This window comes from Amphiura filiformis, chromosome 8 (assembly GCF_039555335.1).
Source record: "Amphiura filiformis chromosome 8, Afil_fr2py, whole genome shotgun sequence".
NCBI lineage: Eukaryota > Metazoa > Echinodermata > Ophiuroidea > Amphilepidida > Amphiuridae > Amphiura > Amphiura filiformis.
Genome location: NC_092635.1, coordinates 44,339,411 through 44,359,349, shown reverse-complemented (window position 1 = coordinate 44,359,349; position 19,939 = coordinate 44,339,411). Strand labels below are relative to the sequence as shown.

The 19,939-nt window shown below is 36.1% G+C and overlaps 1 protein-coding gene across 1 annotated transcript in view; it reads left to right on the top strand.

Moving 5' to 3' along the window:
* Positions 1-19,939, top strand: part of LOC140159570 (unconventional myosin-IXb-like) — a 152,133-nt gene that overhangs the window by 56,967 nt on the left and 75,227 nt on the right. Inside the window, exons 3-8 of the mRNA XM_072183061.1 lie at positions 3,598-3,692; positions 9,645-9,807; positions 13,053-13,153; positions 14,191-14,407; positions 14,952-15,068; positions 17,192-17,212. Of these exons, the coding sequence (XP_072039162.1) occupies positions 3,598-3,692; positions 9,645-9,807; positions 13,053-13,153; positions 14,191-14,407; positions 14,952-15,068; positions 17,192-17,212 (714 nt within the window). The remainder of the gene's footprint in view (positions 1-3,597; positions 3,693-9,644; positions 9,808-13,052; positions 13,154-14,190; positions 14,408-14,951; positions 15,069-17,191; positions 17,213-19,939) is intronic.

Here is a 19,939-nt window from a genome sequence, read left to right as displayed (position 1 = left end):
TTCCCTTTTTTGAGATATGAGGTTTTGTCACTTCAGCGACAACATGTACAAATGCAGAAATTATCAAATGTCTATAGGGCAGCTATTGCAGATAGTAGTTTCTAGAATTGAAATGACATTACTTCATTGCAATCTTTTGGTTAGGGGGCAGGAACATTCTAATCCCATATGTACAAATCGCTGTATATATGTGCGTGAAAGGAGATAAATGACATAGTTGCATGAATGTGACATATACAGACCTCAATATCCTCACCGAACTCCCTTATTTCTATATATGGGAATAGAATTGATTTGATAAAAATGAAAAACATGTTTCAAAACATTAAAGTGACACAATGAGTTTATTTTTTGAAATAAGTATTTTCTAGAAAGCCTGCCAATACTTTTATTGCTGTAAAACAGGTAATGTTGTTTTGTACAACAGTATGAACAAAACAATGTTATTTTATTCAACAATACCAGTATATTGAATGTTTCAGGGAGGTAGCGCCCCTTGCGCGCAATTCTCGCACTACGCTCTTGTCATGTTCACGAGGTCCACATACTGCAGCTACTCTGTTGGTTACAGCTGTAGTTGTTTACTTTAAAAAGAGCTGTGTACTTTAAAAAGAGCTATGTCAAATTTATTATTGTTTTGTATCATTTTAATTTCTCTTTTTTGCTGAACCATGAAAGTCGACTGTATTTTTGTGTGTGGAGAATTTGCTGATTTTATTGCAGGAATGCCCTATCAACAAAAAGTGACAAAAAATAGATCCATATCAATGACTTGTTTACATGTCAGCGACTTCTAAATGCGTGCTTGTGTCGTAGCATAACTCAAAATGTCATAGCCCGAGACTTTGTAATAGGATAATCCCTGTTCATGTAACCATCATACATCAAACTATTTGGATCAGCTGGTACGGTGTGAAAATACAGAACAGTGACAAATTTTGCGCTGCTTTAATTTCCGACACTTTGCTAGTACTATCAATCGTTGAAACAAATCAAAATATTTCTGTCGGGCTTGTATGAGAACAGAATTTTAATAGTGCACATGATAATGTAATGAATTTTTATTGTCAGTTGTAAAGTTTAATGACATGACAAGCTTGTTTTTAATTGATGTTTCAAAGGAAGGCAAGGGATGGACCTTAATTAACCTTTGGTAGCTCTATGCAGGTAGTCGGAAGGTCAATTCAAGTTACCTGTCCACAGCCACCTGGTGTCTGGCATTTAATGAACTGGAGCTGAATCTAGACTTGTCATGAAAATATGAGTAACATTGTCTCTCCTTTAATTTGCTTTAAATTTAAAGCTGCAATTTCTAATGATGAAAAGGACCCAGCAAACCAAAAATGCTTTACAGGAAATGTATGTAATAAATGTTGGGTTATATACATATATTAATGGAATAAAACATTTTAATAACATTCAGAAAACATTTAAAAATCTGATGTAGAACATTCTAACATAATATTATTAGGAGTTGACAAAATGTTTGCCGAAAATTATTTTACAATAACATTTTGTCAATATTTTAAAAAAATTTTCATGTTAAACGTTTTAAAAATATTTTCATGACCTTTTTGTAACCTGACATTTGTTTTGAAGTTTTGACCAAAACCAAACAGCATTTATAACATGTTTATAGCATTTAAAAAAATAATAATAAAAGGATGATGCCGTTGATTGGAGATAATGATTATGATTAAAAAAAATAATGATGATGATGATGTTCATGATGATAATGATGATGATTATGATTGGGCGGGCCGGCTGGTGAAGATCAAGATAATAGTAATGATGATGATATAAACGATAATACATGTAGTGACTTAGTAATGCATTATCTGAATTGCCATATGTCAGGCAGGCATATTATTTATACATGTAATTTGAATTGCATTTTCTGAACAGCATCTTAACTGGTCATTGACCTCTTCTCATTGCATTTTCCAATTCACAGTACTTAGAAGTAGTGATGTAACTGGATTTATTACCATAGCGATAGGTGAAAACAATTTTTGAATGTATTGCCCTGCACTATAAAAAGTAGGCTGCACTCATCACCTGTCATGTCTGTTTGTATGTGTAATCGTAGATTGAACACAATAATGCTCTTTTCGAAGACACTAATCGTACAGGTGTGAGTGAAACATACATTAACTCTGCATCATGTGAAATTTCTTTTTGCCTATTCTTTGATTATCACTGGTGCGATGCAGACTTACAGCATACATCTAGTGCAGGGCAATACATTCAAAAATTGTTTTCACCTATCGCTATGGTAATTAATCCTTATATCACTATCTCTACAGCAAATAGATCCCTGGGAAAAAGAGAGAATCAACAAAAATGCACACAGGAATATAGAGAAGCGGTTGAATTTTTGTGCCATTTGTAGTTATTTTGTTGCATCTGTAGTTGACTCCTTCACTATCTATGCTCTTACATCAAACATTTGTGATCACCTCAAATGACCTAGGACTCCTCTCCTTTTAATAGCCGAACCCATACTAAATTAGACTAACTTCTTTGAATCGTCTAAAACAGTGTTGATTAATTACTTCCTTTAATTAAGAATTTTCCTTTTTGTGAAATACAGCTGGTGGTTGCACTGCAATTAAATGTTTGCCATTGCCTACTATATTATTTATTTATTTATAAATTTATTTTATTGTCTCTTATCCAGGTAAGCTTACGGTACCTGGTTGAGGCCTTGACATAAATGAAGAGCTGTTGAACTATAATTTTGGTGATAAATATTAAATGGAAATGAAATTAGGAAGTGCATTTATGTTTTTATGAAGACAATTAGTTGATGGATTAGGTATTGTCATTTGATGTCATTTAAAGTGACATTGTCATTGATATGATTTCATTCAAATCGGCTGTTACCATGGTTGCATACAATATTGTCATTTTGAGGGTTAGGATTTCTTGCAAAACTGACATACATAATGGCTGTCCCCTATTTTTTACCATCACAAGATCAACCATTGTAGGGTTATATTAAGTCGATGTTTAACACTAGAAGGGGTAACGCAAAACATTGGCAATGGGCTATTCCAGTTGTAATGCAGACACCCCTATGGAAGACATGACCTGAATCTTCTACACAGGTAGTGTGAATTTTAAATGGGGTTACCTGAATGACTCCATTTGAAATCTACACCCCCTGTGTGGGAGATTAAGGTCATGTCTTCCATATAGGGTATGGATTTCAACTGGAATAGCCAATAATATGTCAGGTGTTTAATACCACCTGTCCATGTAAATGTTAATGCAGACTGAAACATCACATTGAATGGCCTAATCATGCTAATTGGAATTAAATGTAGCGTAAGACTGTTGATTTAGTTTTGTCATTTAAGACCAGTAGCAAATTGATTGTTAATGGTTTCAGTGGCCTCATTGTTAAATCAGTGTTTTTAGTATTTGTGAAATACTTGCATTGTCTCATTGTTATGTTTCGTGCTATATTCTTTTTACAGCACCTGGATTAGGAAAATGGATATTAAGTTGCGGTGAATTATATGTGTGTTTATTTTATTATATTATTATATAATCAAACTCACTTTAGATTTTGTTTTTGTTTTGTTTTTGCAGGCCTTTGGAAACGCAAAGACAGTAGTCAACAATAACAGCTCAAGATTTGGAAAATTTATCCAAATTAATTACAGGGAAAATGGAACAGTACATGGGTATGTATATTATATTTAATAATTTGACCAAGTAAAACAAAAATTAGTTTCTTGTCCCTGCCCATATCAATTTTTGCTGCCGCATCAAAAAACAGGGCCACGATTTCGTCTTGGTTTGCAAGAATCAAAATTGCACTTGATACAATGAGAGAAGTTGATTCTCGTAACCGAATCATGAGAATCATTACGAGAATCGATTTGGTGATTCTCATCGAAATCTAGGCCCTGAAAAAGGTGTTTTGGAAAAGGAAAAAAAAATTCCCTCATCCTCATTTTTGAAAAAAGTTAGGACAAGAAACTTTTTTTACTTGGCCTTATACACTTTGCTGCCTCTTAAGGCAGGTTGTAGGGGAGCATGACCTAGCGGTGTCAACTATTGAAACAAATAAAGCTGACACACAAGAGGAATGGTATCGGATCTATAAATGTGCATGATTTTTTTATTAATATTTTTCTTAGGAGAGGGAAAATGTCCAATACTTTCATTTTGATGTATTGGCCTTAACTCAAGAACAGCAAGACCTTTGAGATTTAAGATTGATTGTTTGGCTACATGATAACTAAATTTTCCTTCCATGTTGTGTTGGCATTTACAAATTATTCAAAAGAAGTGTTTAATATTCACATAATTCCTGCACATTGCTGATGCTATTGAAATAAAAATATTTAAACATTACAAAAAACGGAAGAAAACAAAATATGACTCAATAGAAATGCCCTTACATCCAATAAATCATGGATGCATATTGGAGCACATGAAAGAGATGGACAGCTTGAGGCTGACAGTCGCATAAAAGACACAAGAAAAGTCGTAACTATGATTGATACTTGAAGAAGAGTGGAATCCAAACAGCGGCTAGAAATAGCGTGGGGACATCTTATCCGATTAGGGTAGATATATGTTTTCGCCGTATGTCGTTACATTCTTTGGTAGAATAAGATTGAGTAATAGAAGATTGGTGATAACAAACCAACAAAGTCAGGAATGAAAATGGATATCGATTGGGCAATTTCGGTTGAAATCCATACACCCTGTGTGAGAGACAATCATCCAGACAAGCAGTGTGAATTTTAAGTGCGGTTACCTATGTGGGGGCGACTCCATTTGAAATCTACACCCCCTGTGTGGGGATTAAGGACATGTCTTCCATAGGGTGTATGGATTTCAACAGGAATAGCTTATTGCAGTTGATGTACCAATAGGTGCCCCTCCCTAATAAATGGCCTGTATGGAATTTTTCAAGTTGCAAACTGTCTAAGCACCCCCTTTAATGTCAATGTTCCTGTACATCTAAATTCTGTCAAATGACTGAATAACATTGCCATCAAATCTGCTGATTAACGGTTTTAACAGATATACTAAATCTAAATGTTTAGGCCTATGTGTATAAATGATCAATTTTAACTTTCATTTGATTGTTTTAATAAGTCCCCACTTGTAAGGAAATGATATAAAAATATCCTAAATTTTCCCCTGACTACCCCCTAATTGACAGATGAAGATGGAGAGTAGTCTTCCCCAACCTTTGTACGTACCGCAGACACTCGGCTTAAACAGTAGAATAATTGCTCTTGGATTATTTTTAACGTTTGTTCTAACAACAACAAACTCATCAATTCAGATTCCTCTTGCACGGTGTGCATCTTTCGCAACCTTGATTGATGTTCTCAGTATTTAGCAGCTCCGCATCTTAGGAATAATAAATTACCAGTGAGAGGAAATAAAGGATTGGAATCATCGTGATATGATAAAATATATTACACAGTCCCCGAGGATTAATTTCCTTCGAGTGGTTTACGAGAATAACATTTACCTGCGTCATTATGTCGGCACTAATTGGACACCCTAATGACCACTAATAGCTGTCATGAGATTTCAGTGGGTAGGATTTTTATTTTGCCAGGGATGATGTGCTTGGTATTAATGTTCTGGAGGGGGTGGGGATGTTTGTTCATGTGTCAGAGAGGTGTGTGTGTGTGGGGAGGGGTGTATACCCGGGGTGTATACAAACATATAGTCTATGCACCTGCATCCCGCAACTTGCATGGTTGCATGCGTTTGTAAAAAGTGTGAAACGGGGATACATTTTGGTAAAACTCTGATAAACTGGGGATATACCTGTAAACAGGGACATCCCAGATTTTCTTACTAATGGAAATGAGGTTATATAACCCCTAGAGGGCGCTAAATGCATTAGTTAGACATATGGGGGGTGAGACCCCTATTACATAGTACAGAATCAGACAAATACCTGATTCTATATTATCTAACTGGGGATACACACATATGTGACATGATCAAGGGGAATGAGTCACATGTCGGCACTGGTCGAAAATGAGTTTTGCGCATGTTTCTAAAGAGGACATTTAGAGCTTTCCAAAACTAAAAACCCCATGTTGATACAACTTGTCTTTGTGAAGTTACGTCAATTTATTAAACGCTGAAAACAATATAAAACAAAAGAATTTTATCACTTTCTTTGCTAATATCTCAAAATCAGTATAAGCGACATCCGACTCATTTCCCTTGATCATGTCACATATGATTTTTCTAGGCAAAGTGGGGACATTTCCACACATGCATTTCGTCATATCATAGTCGCGGCTTCATAGTCCCACACATGCAAACACACCCGATGTCCCCGATGTACACATTTTAAAAGTAGGGGTGTGTGTGCTTGTGAATCAATAGGCTTTTGGGCTTTCATGGATGTTGAAATATAGGCATATTCACTAAATATGCAAGCAATTTAAGCAATAAAATTACAGGTCCCCCCTATACTTACAAAAATACAGGTATGAATGCAAATTGTGCAAGCAAACAGCCAATTCCTCAGCTATTATTACTCCAAGTTATGAAAAATTATCTAATATTTTTCTCAACAATGCATTGTTTATAGGATGAAAAGATAGTGCCATCATAATTGAATATCATACTATCATAATTGAATTAAAAAGCATAGATAAAAGCTGCAAATTTGATAAGGCTGCTAGACAATGTGTATGTTACCATGGTGAGAGTTAACTTAAGGTCTATTTTAAGATCACTTTACCGGGCAGGTGATGTTCAGGATGACCTGGAGTTCATTAGCACTGTCTTCATGAGATGGTTCATTTAACATAACCTGAAGGTATACAATCCTGGAAAAAAAATGATGCCACACTTTGCCTGTCTTTTGGTATATCTCTGCTCCTGCTCCCCCGATTTAATGTGGGACAAAACCATGTTGTTGGCAGGTCTGTGAGACCCTCCAACATTGAAAGATGGGGGAGTAGGGGAAGAGTGAGATATAGCGGGAGTCTGTGCTTCACATTATATTGCATGTATGTTTCACTTGCCTCTCCAATTTTGATAGGGCATGCATTTCAATTACATGTGTGCCAACTATTGTGGAGAAGGATGCATCATGAATAAACTAGGTATGGTCAAACAGGCGTGTACGCTGCATTGGGGGGTGTGAAAAGTGGACCTTCTTCCCAAAATTTGGACCTTTTTTGTCGAAAAGGGCATAAAAACCTGAAAAAGCCATAGTTTCATGAACCGGTACATATGGTATAGCTATAATACATTGGGGCTGTTCAATATTATATAAAATGGCAGTAGGAGTATCAAAGGAAGTAAAGCATATCCAACAATCCAATGTCAAGGTTTATTTTGCTACAGTAACCCTGACATTCAACTCAATTGTTAGTATACTCTGCTGCAGGGTATATGAAATTTTTCATTTGGCATCCTGGTCTTTTACATTGCATTGCCCAATGAGTGTACCCAAAACCTATGGCAGGATCATTGGTGCCATTGAGCGTGTTTCTACAGAGCCAAATACCGCTTTGGAAACGGTATGGAACCGTTAATCACTCCTGTGGAAACAGCCTCCAACGCCTTTTTGCAACGCCTTTTCATCGCCAACGGAAACCTCGTTGGAGTAGGTTTTTGCCGTTGACGAAGCGGGTAGATTTTCTGTGGAAACAGACCGAAGCGGTAACTTGCCGATTATTGAGCAAAATCAAACAAAATGGCTGTTAATCAACATGTTAATTGGACAGAAAAAAAAAAAAAAAAGTTAATAACAGCCTGGGCAACATAACAAGTCCAAACTGTTATGTAAAGCCACAATTTATCCGTGATACGGAAAAACAGAAAAACTCACGGAATTCGGGGTTTGCTCACGGAAATTTGTAAATGCTACAAAATAGTGAAAAACTGTGTAAAATGTAAAACTTTCCTCTTGATTTGCAAAATATAACAAAAAAAAAGTGATTATTTAGCACTAATCAACCATTAAACAATCCATTCTAGCATTAATTCTAGGCCTACGATGCAATATTCTGGCCATACTACCGCACAAAATACACTTTTTTAAAACATGTTTGTCATTCAGATTAAGCGGTATGAACACGCTAGCGGCAAAAACCTGTCTGTGGAAACAGCAGGTTAAACGGTAAGATAGCGTTATCCATTTAGCGGTAACTTAGCGGTGCGCCTGTAGAAACACGCTCATTGTTACTCATACAGATGGCAAACAATCTAGTGGTTTTATTTATTTACTTTATGGTTATCCACATAGATGTTGCATTTTTATATTACAACTCGGGGATTTTAGACAGGCAGCCCGTAGGCCAAATGTGACCCCCTACAACTGATATTTATTTGGCCCTTGACAAACTCTAAATGTAAAGGAAAACAAAGGAACCAGGGGGCATCAGGGGTTATAAGGCCTTTTATATTAATTTTTGGTTTCCATCCCCCTCCCGCCTCAATTTCCAGGTTTGTTTTTATAGATTTTTCAAAAAATTAAAAGCTTTGGAATAAGGTCATTAGAGCAAGTCTTTTTGTGGGTTTCCCTTTAAATCTCACATTTGAAAAAAAAAATCGAAGCCTCATCATTTTCCTGAAGCCAGCACTTTTGGAAAAGACCAAAAACTATAGTAACAATGCTAATTTTACACTGAAGATACAATCCCTCCATCAGACGAGAACCAGAAAATTAATTTTATATGGCCTAAATATAAATAGACCACAACTGTAAAAGACAATTCTGTAGCTAATTAAGTTTAGGTGAAGGAGACTTGTAGGTTCATTTCCTGGTTTCAGGCCAGTCAGTAGTCAGGAAGATGCACTTGTTGGTTCCTGTATATGCCCATTGTTATCTAATAGTGACATACTAATGCTGAATAGAATGCTGTTTCAAGGTGATCGGCTATTGAAGCTAGACTACACTGTACTTTATAATAGGGTTAGAAGTGATTATTACGTATGTGTGGTAGACATCACATAAGGCAATGCAGTGTCAGGCAACTCAGAATTATTGGAAAATCAAATTTGAATTTTGAGTAAAAAACAGCATCAGTGGTATAGAAGAAATAATTAACTAAAACAAAACATAAACAATATTGTACATCAACTTCCAAGTAATTTGTGGGTGGTTTTCAGTGAATGGCTCTTTTCAGAGCCACCAAAACCTTTTACATAGCAGATCTAGGTGCGGCCTGCGTGTTTTCTGTTGACAATTGGCAGTCTTCAGTGAATGGCTCTTTTCAGAGCCATCAGTAGGCAATGGTGGTCTATATGTCTCATTCTTCTAGGTACTTTGTCCTGAAGAAGTCAGAGCTACTCCTGACGAAAGTTTGACAGTTCCAAGCCCCGGTTCCAAACTTGTCCGACAGCGAACCCGCTAAAAACTTACTACAGTTTGAACATTATTTTGTCTTGATCATTGGTACCAACATCTTTTTGAACTTCTTAGGAACTTATGAGACCTTACAGTTCCTCCATATTTCACAAGATAATCGGTTTGTCGGTAGATTACTAAATTAGAATTGCAATTGTATTGCATTCAGTCTCATTTTCTCATATTGTGTTTTATAAGTATCTGAAGTGAAGTAATCTGTTTCTGTTAACTCTCTAAACTCTATTCTCAAGTATCTCTTTTTTCTGGTTCACTTCCACAGGGCAATCGTTGAACAGTACTTATTAGAGAAATCACGTATAGTCTCGCAGGCATCGTACGAACGCAACTATCATGTCTTCTACTATCTACTCAAAGGTGCCAGTGATGCAGAGAGGGACAAATTTTGGCTTGGTAAACCGGAAGATTACAACTACTTGAACCAGGTTTGTTTCTTTCATTTCTTGTTAAACCTGGGTTAGTCATCCAGCAAATAATACAAGTTAATCTTTCTTCTTCCAGTTAACCCAGGTTTGTTAATTTTGGATGTATTTACAATATTATGTCATTTTGATAAGCTTAAGGGGGTACTACACCCCTGTCCAATTTTGTGCCTATTTTTGCATTTTTCTCAAACATCATAGCGCATTAGTGACAAGTAAGATATGTGTATTATAGGGGCAAGGACTACAACTACTGCACTGGACATTTTTATTTCAGTACAGACAACACTTGTGGAGTTACAGTTAAAAATGAGGGAAAACCAGTATTTGATCAATAAATCAATAACTACTTGCCTTGAGTTGCTGAATTTTCAGTGCAGTAGTTGTAGTCCTTGCCCTATAATATACAAATCTTACTTGTCGCATAATGCACTATAATTTTTGAGAAAAATGCAAAAATAGGCAAAAAATTGGCTAGGGTGTAGTACCCCCTTAAACAGTGGAATTTATTTATATCTAATTAATACTTCCTTGTAAAGTGGTTTCAAAACCTGTAGATTGTGTCAGGTTTGGTTTTTTGTGATTCAAATTTCTGTGAAATGTTTAGTATTAGACACAAATGTACTTCCTATTAACGTCACTAATTAGCTAGATCAACATGGTGATACGGTTAAATAATAAACTTTATTTTCCGGTGTTTGTTGTGCCGTAGCAACCAATATCAGCTAAAGCTTTAAAATGTTGTTATATTGGTAGGCTGATCAAAAGTAGTGTAGGTTTATTGTCTCTTTGAAGAAGTTCATTAGGAATGTTAATTTCAACTGGTGGATTTTGTTCATTTTGAACAATTCCAAAAAAAAATGAAGATGTTTAAGGGGCATGTGGCGCAGCGTTACGTGCTCTGCCATGTAATCGGTGGATTGCGAGTTCAAGCCCGGTGGTGTCATTGTGTTGTACTCTTGGGCAAGGTTACTTACCTCTCTCTACCCAGGGGTGAAATGGGGAGCTGTTATAAATATTGTCCATTGAGCACCACCCAAAGGTATGAGCATGCCTTGGGTATTGTATGGCAGCTGACATATTCTAACGACAGCGGAATAAATGTTAAAGTGCATGTAGTACATGTGAAAGGCGTTGTATAAATACCAACATTTTATTTTTGCACATCAAAAAAGCGGGCAAGTAATTTTTGGCAGATCATTTTAACCTCCAACCTCCATATTGCACAGTCACTAATATATAGCTTTTGAGTAGCATAGTGAAGTGGTAATTATATTCAGTAGCAGAGATGACCACTTTCAATGTTGTTTGCTCTAAACATGACAACCAGTTGGTGTTTGCTGTTGGTAGAATGCAACTACTTCCATTTATTCCGAGTACCATGTGGTTATATACATGATATCTGCCTTAAAAGGTAACCAACCACCTTGTGTGCTCCTAATTAATTCTGTTACTTTAAAACACAGGAACAATATTCTTGTCAATTTCTGATATGAATGATGATAAAACATTTGAAAAAAAAAACACCCATAACTGAATTTGGTAAAGAATTAATACCAGTAGTTTCAGGTCCATATATGCAGGATTTATGGTTGGGGGACTTCCCAAAAGTGGACGTGCACAGATTTTTTTTTTGTGTGTAAAAAGTGGAAAAAACCCTAAAAATTGTCAGGCTGTTTTGGATTTTGTGCCTATCATTAAAAAGTGGATCTTATGTCAATTTTTCTTTCCCTTTTTGACCTTTTTATTGGAAAAATAGTAAAAAGGTGTCATTTGGATTTTGTTTTGGAAGGCGGGATGCATGCGGGCTTGAGTGGTTCAATTTGAGCAAGAATCTTTCAATTTTTCCCTCAAATAAAAAGCTTTCTATTAAGAAAATTAGAAACGGGAAAAAATATAATTGTAGCAAGTAAAATATAGCAATAATCCAATCTGCTTTTTAATGATACAAATTTCATTCATTCACTTATGTCAAATTTAGTAGTTGATCCCTAAGTGGTACTCAAATCACAAACCATTCAACACAAGAATGGGTTTTAATTTAATAAAAGAATCATATCATTTCCATGCTATAGGGTGTCTGAAAATAATCACTTAATAATATATATTTTTAATTTTCACAAGAATTTAGCTCTTGATTATTAAAGTGAATTGGTAGAATTAATTTGGATCTAAAAATTTGAAGATACAGAGGTTTGGGACAAAATTATTCCCGATCTTCAATTTATCTTGGGTAATATTCAGACACTGCTCTCCCATGATGCCCAGAGCAGAGCATACAAACATCCAGGCATTACCCTGGCTGTGAGATCGTTGTCATCCAATCCATCTGTCCCACAATAATGCCATATAATGAAGAGAGCAGGTAACAGTTGGTGATTTTTACCTCCATCGGGATCGAACCCGGGACTTGCATCATAATCAAACACATTGACCATTGTGCCATACTGCTCTTAAATTTTCGTACATCTGTACTGCAAAGTTTGTCCAAATAAGCATCTCATTTTCATTATAATTACCTGCATTTTGTAGGTTGATTTTTTGACCACCCTGTATGAATCCATTTAAAAGCCAATTTGATTAAACCTGTTATAATAATGCAAATCAAAATACAGAGTGAAGTGCATTAGGTGTAGAATTCTATCCATTGAAAACAAAGTCAAGTCTCGGTTTCCTGGTCATAATGTTATTCAAATTAGACAAAAACAGTTGTTGGAACTGACAAGCAATATGAAACTGAGACAAATAAAATGTGTCATCCTATATTTGTTTGTCTTTTTTTATTCAGAAATATATGATTCTAGCAGCTTCTGTTCGTTAGATAGTTGTGGTTGTTATTGCTGCAAATGTGTGGCAATAACAGATGTGTTATAATAAAATGAAATAAAAGGAGGACACATATTGCCATAGTTAGGCACCAGAACCAAATCAGTTCGATCTTTTAATCGACCATAGATGCTGCTTCGATGCTTGTTATTAATGAACTAACAAAGTTTATCAATTTAAAGCAAATTGTATCGGTCAATATCAATACAGGCAAAGATTCATATTTTCACAAATAACAATAGTCAATTAATTGATTTCATAAATAATAAGGATCGAGCAAGCATCGACGGTTGATCCAAAGATGAAACTAATTTGATTCTATTGCCTTATTGGATTGAAATTAGATAATAGAGCTTTATACCAAACAAAGAAAATACTTTAACCAAAGGAATCTTTTTTACTTCTTTTGTTCTGTTTAATAGAGTAATTGTTATACATTGGAAGGAGTAGATGAGACGTATGAATATGCAAGACTCAAGCAATCCATGGAGATGGTTGGCTTCTCAAGGGAGACCACAAGACGGTAAGGCAACGAAAAAACCCAACCCTGTTAGCAGGCAGATGGACTTGCCAAGTAGGGTTGGTCCATCAGGTTTTATTTTGTGGAAGAAGCTATAAATGACCCTAAAAAACACCAAAAGGTTGAAAAATTGAAGCAAAAATCAGTCCACTCGGGCCAACAAACAACTGATTTTAATTGCATACAGCTAAAAGAAAAAATCTCCAAAATGCAAAAACAGGGTCAGTCCAGGCCTGTGGAACTTTTTGTTTGTTGTTTAAAGGATGTCTCCGGCAATCACAACATTATGCCTTTTATGTTAGAAAAATAATTATCAGGCACAAATCATATGGTTTATTTAAAACAAACTCACATTGACCATAAAAACAGCCGGCTCTCAACACGCGATATTCAAAATTCCCACCACTGAAATTGTTTAGTGCAATGACATCATGGTTATTTGTGCTCAATTGTTGTCAGCCTTCATTGTGTTACTGGGACGTCATTGCACTGGACAATTTCGGCGCCCGGGAATTTTGAAAAATGTGTGTTGAGAGTCAGCTGTATTAATTCGTTTTTATGGTCAATATGAGTTTGTTTAAGATAAAACCATGTGATTCGTGCTTGATAATAAATTTTCTAACATATAAGTTATAATGTTGTGATTGTCAGAGTGTTCCTTTAATGCTAGAGTTTACTCTCAAATTCAAAAGTTGCCAGCTTTGAGTTTTAAGGAAAGCAAGAGTGATCATGGCTCTCCTTAAATGATCATAATGGAGATCAATTTAAAGCTCAACCGAATTCATGAACAAACAACAAAGGGCTATTCCAGTTGAAATCCATATACCCCTATGGAAGACATGACCTTAATCTCCCACACAAGGGGTGTAGATTTCAAATGGAGTCACCCATTCAGGTAACCCCATTTGAAATTCACAGTCCCTTTGCGGAAGATTAAGGTCATGTCTTCCATAGAGGGTGTGTGAATTTCAACTGGAATAGCCTAATCAAGAATTCTCCTCAAATTTTGACACCTGTGCATTCTGTTTATACCCTTCCAGGATCTTCTCCGTGCTATCAGCAGTCCTTCACATTGGCAACATCACATTCAAGAAGCGTTCAGACCATGAAGAGTACGTCACCATCAAGAACATTGCCACAGTCAAGGTGGTGTCAGATCTCCTCAGAGTCAAGCAAGAGACACTGGTGTCAGCACTGACCAAGAGGCAATCCAATGCACAGGGGGACAAGTTCATTGTGCAATACCAGATGTCAGAGGTGAGATATGGAGCTTGGGCTGTTGTCTGAGAAGTTGTTTGATGTTTGTTTTATTGGGTGGTTCTCGCACCATAGCTGGACCACGGGGCTAGATAGTACATGTACACTTAGCTCTTCAGTGGCTATAAAGATGAAGTTACATATACCCTGACTGGGAATAAATCGATAATAGTGGTAGCCTCAATAAGGGTAAATCCCACCACAACAGTTCATTCACCTTAGACCTATATATAGAAATAACCTTACTGACAAGACACATAACCTTGTGTGTTTACAATATAGAGCAGTGTCTCTGAATTCATCAAAACATATTAAGACTGGTATATTTGTTGTTTAGTGAACAGAAAGTAGGCCTATTGCAAAATATTTCTGTCTCATGTCTCATTGTGCAAGAGCAAATGGAAATTAGAATATTGGCATAAATCATGGTTGAAGGTCATAGAATTTTAATTTGGGTCAAGAAAATTCCCAGAGAAAATATATGTATAGATGTGTATCATAATAATGCATTGAATATCATATACTATTTTTGCCTGAACTTTAGGCTGTAGCAACCAGAGATGCACTAGCGAAAGGACTGTACAGCGCCCTCTTTGACTGGATAGTGCTTCAGGTTAACCACGCTTTGCTGTCAAGATACGAGAAGAAAGGAGAACAACAGGTAAGACGAGAGAAAAAAATATCAAAATTGTTTGCATCATGTAGAAAGAGTCCAGAAATTACATGCTACAGGCTGTGTCCAACTGACACTAGGATCCACAATATGCTCATCTATCAGGGGCACAGTTCTTTAACCCCAATATATTTGCACATTCATTGAATGACTTTTGAAAATTTGGATACAAAAACTCATACTCTGCAACTTGAGGTCAAATTTTGCACTACGAGTATTTAATGGAGGTTATTGAACTATGCCATTGGGATGAGGCCATTGTGGTCCAGAGTGTGACTGTTATCCAAGCAGCTTCTATAGTGATTATGGACAAGACTGCCTCGTCAAAATGCAACATAAGATCCGTCCAATTAGTAGATTAATGTTGTAAGAGGCTATAAATCTACTAATTCTTGTGATTGCAAGAGAGCCCAGTGATGCATGTGGAAGAAGCAGTCTTTTCCATTAACGTCAAAATTTTGGGTGACAATCAATCATTTTGATACAGCCTGTATTTTATGCTGTAAATAACAGTTGGATTATTATTAACATTGTGAAAAGCAGAAAAAGCGCAGTGTTAATAGTTTAGCTTATAGGTGTAACAAAATTAATCAAAAAATAACTTTTTATCAGCAAGAAACCTGAGTGCATGTGTCCAAAGCAGAGCCAGCCTTGAAGTGTTGAAATTTCAGCATGCATGTTTGCCAATAACATGAAATTGTGATTATAAATACGGTGCCTATAGGCCTGTATGTAATTGAAAAGGCCATGTTTAGGATCAACCCTAAACCTCTAAAATCCGGTATCACATCAAAACAAAAGATTTTAAGCTCAACATGATGTTAACCACAATTGGATCATATACATGTGGGGTATCCACCACAACAGAGCACCTTTTCCCCAATTCACATGCTTTCAGTTGTTTTGCCAAGTTCATTTCTTAATGGCTGAATGGATTGTTTTTAAATCACCAAAATGAGTCACACTTTTAAGGTTTCATAGGTTTTATGGTTTTGGAAAATCATAATGACCTCTTTTTGTATGTGCATTAAAACATGTGTGTATGTTCTCAAGCAAACGTTGTGTAGTGGTGAATTTCAGTTTTGTATGTGTGTGTGAAAGGAGGGGGGTGCTATGGTGTGTGTGCACATAAATATGAGGTTCAAATTACCAATACCAACCAAGTCTAAAATTATACCAAAGCAAATTGAAAAAATCTTGTTTGAATTTCATTCAGTCTGTCTGCCCACATTTTATGGATAGTCAAAGATCAGATTATCACATTATTTCCTCCAAAATTTCTATTACTTTAATTCCCAAAACAGATTTTTTTAAAGTTGATATATCAGCCACCACATGTTTTAAAATCCAATGTGATAAGATCAAGGGTCAAATGTCAAAGGTCATCAGTAGTGTTATCATGTACCATGGTTGGAGGTACAAGCAACAAACACTGGCAACCTTTGAATCATGATACTATGTGATATATCTTTCATTCCTGAAAGGAAGGTGTGTAGAACACCATTAACCAGTGGCATAACTAGGATTTCATTAAAGGGGACTGTCATTTTCTTTGTGAGGGGGATTCCATATATGTCAGTGACCCCCCCTCCCCCCTCCTATCTTAGTTTGAATTTATGATCCCCTCGCCCCTTCCACACTCACAGAATCCAAAACACATTATTAAAAAAAAGGTCATGAAATGTGGTACAACTTGAATGCTTAAGTTTGTATGAAAAGAATATGTGTGAAACACATGAAAATTTTGATTCCAAACACAATTGTGGTCTTTATTATGATATTTAGTCCAAGCCCTTTGATAATTTTATGACCCAACCATTGTTTGTTGAATACCCTGCATATTTGGGACTCTCCTTTGAAGAAAATGACAGCACCCTAAATGAGGTAGCAAGAGGCATCTAGGCAGTGTCAGGAGGGGGAGGGAAAAAGCCCCCCCCCCCATAGACACATGAAGAGACTGTGGCTCATCAAGCTGAGAGGGGAAGGGGGCTCTGGATACGGGATTTAAGCCCTCCCCTGGTTACGCCACTGTTATTATTAACATGACACAGCACAGCATACATACTCATATTTTGCACAATTTTTATCTACTCATTCTCCTTGTCACACAGAACACAACACCTTATTATGAGGTGAGTGGGAAGTGTTGTTGTTGTCCATCCAGCTTTTGGCTGGCTATGACATTATTGCAGCAGAATTGTCAGTCATTTACACAATGCTTCTTCTGTCATTTAACTCTTGCCCAAACTAGTAAGAAACTTCTTGCCCGTCTGTTTTTTAAAAGAATATACCGACATGTTTGTTAGATGGGTATGAACTGAAGCTAGCAAGGGGGTGATCCATTTGGAAAACCTTTGTTTGGTTTCCATTTGAAATCAATAAACCCCCTAAGGAAGATATTACCTTAATATTCTACACAGGGAGTGTATAATTTAAATGGAGTCACCCATTCTGGTGACCCTGTGTGAAAGATTAAGATCATAAGTCTTCCATAGGGGTGGATGGATTTCAACTGGAATGACCCATTTCGGGTGCCCCCATCATCATAAAGATACTTAAAGGTAAGCACAGCTGGGCTGATGATGAAAAAGGGGAAACACAAGAAAAGAAGTTTCTTGCTAGCACAAACTGAACAAAACTAAAAATTATTTTTCTTTTATTTGCAAAAAGGAGCAAAGAATCTGCTAAATCTTCAATCACCCATTACTGGACATAAGAGCTTTGGACCAAAATATACTAGTAATTGGTCTGAAATGCGGAACTTAAAGTTGGGAAAATGCATCTTCTAGTTCTGCAATTAAAGCTAAACTTTTTTCTTTGATAGGATATGTTCAAAATTATTTCTGCATTCCTGCAAAGACAAGCACATGAAGATGTGTAGTTATACATACATTACAAAATCAGAAAGTTTCTGTTGGCATTAAAGGTTTGATGCCTTTCTTTAATGCATATAGAATTCTGAACTGGACCTTTATAAGTAGAACTCCAAAAACACTCACAATGACAAGTGGACTGCTTGCAGGACTTGAAAACTTTGTTTAAATGCTACTTAAGTTTGGTAATAACAGAATATTGAAGCTCTTGGCATAGAATGAAAGCTTCATAAAAGGAAGCTTTATAAGGCAAAGTATAAAAACTTTGTTTTAGGGTAAAATCCCTGTCCCTGCAAGACAGACTCACAGGCACTTGTAGATTGTGTTATTCCAGTTGAATTCCATACACCCCCTATGGAAGACATGACCTTAATCTCATACACAGGGGGTTATATTTCAAATAGTGTCACCCATTCAGGTAACCCCTATTTGAAATTCACACTCCCTGTGTGGAAGATGAAGGTCATGTCTTCCATAGTGGGTGTATGAGTTTTAACTGGAATAGCTCATTATTAAATTGCTAACAGTGATTCAGGATGTGACTTGCTTCTCGATCACATCTTCTGTTACATTCTTTGCTCCTTATAGTACCTTGCTTGAGCAGGATTTCCGATAAGCAAGCTATAGCTTCTGTTTAGCTATTAGTGTTAGATCTGCATTGTCATGTGGAACTACCTATGTATAATCAGCACTGCTTTCATCTAACTGCACATTGTGTTCCTAGTATTTGTTTTTATTTGTTCTGAAGCAAGTGTTTTTATTATGTGCTCAATTAACTTAATTAGACCCAAAGTTTTAATTTGTATTGTATTGTTCTTTATAAAATATGACGAAAGAAAGAATGCTTTTACATTCTAGGACCTAACGTGTTTTCCTCAATTATCTAATTTTTTCTTAATGCTATTTCTATATTCAATTTCATCCTAATTTAGGTTGACAAAGGTTAAAAAGGATGCTTCCACAACAACTGGTATTTGACATTGTGGAACATAATTGAAAATTGACAGAAAATTTTATTTTGAGTTTTTATTTTCAAATAATAGGTGCTATATATTCAAATTTAAAAAGAAAATCTGTTTGGTCTAGTGATATGAGAAGATCTTTCTTTCTTTGTGTTTAACTTTTCCATAATTTATACAGTTTAACAATACCAAAAGTGGGATTCATAACATTGCAAATTGATACTGAATAGCGTAAGAGCAAAGATATTGGTTAGCAACCAAACAATTCCCACCTATTTGGCATTGATTAAACTACAATTTTATATACTAATAATTAACATAAGTTATTATTGTAAATAATTATGATCATGGACATATTGAACTTTGGGGTCCATGCATGGGAAAATGTTGTGAGAAGTGCCTTCATTGTATAGGGAACTATGTGGCTCTTGGCTTTGCAGCTTAGTGGCAGTAACTTTTCTGCTATAGCAATCATGAAAAACCTGGGTAAATCCTTGGTTTCATGTGGTTTTATAACAAGAAGCCATGTTGATTTATGTGGTAATATATTGAGGGGTGTGGGATTGGCTGTGATTAATTTGTGCATAATTGGACATGAACACCGATTTAAAGTGGTTTTACTCATTTAAATTGTGTGGATCAGTTTTGCCATATAAACATTTTTCCTTGTGTTAATCAGTTAAGTTAGCTCAAACAGTAAGGTGTTAACTCCGGTGCATTGGTGTGTAGCGGTGTGAGTTCCAGCCCCAGCGCAGTCCCTATTTGTTCTCCTGGGGAAGGAACTAACTTATGTCTTGGTTACCCATACAAGAACTTGGGAGCATATACTGGCTGTGATGGTTTATTGTGATATGTATAGGCTGTGTGCTTCTTGGCTACTAAATCCCTGATCGTCGCTAAATGGTTTATGGTTATGGTGTGTTTTGGGCCACAGTGGTCAGCAAATTCCTGTAAAGTTTGCCAGGCTTGTACATTTATTCCTGTGCATATCACACTAAGAAATATGATATATTTTTAAATGTCT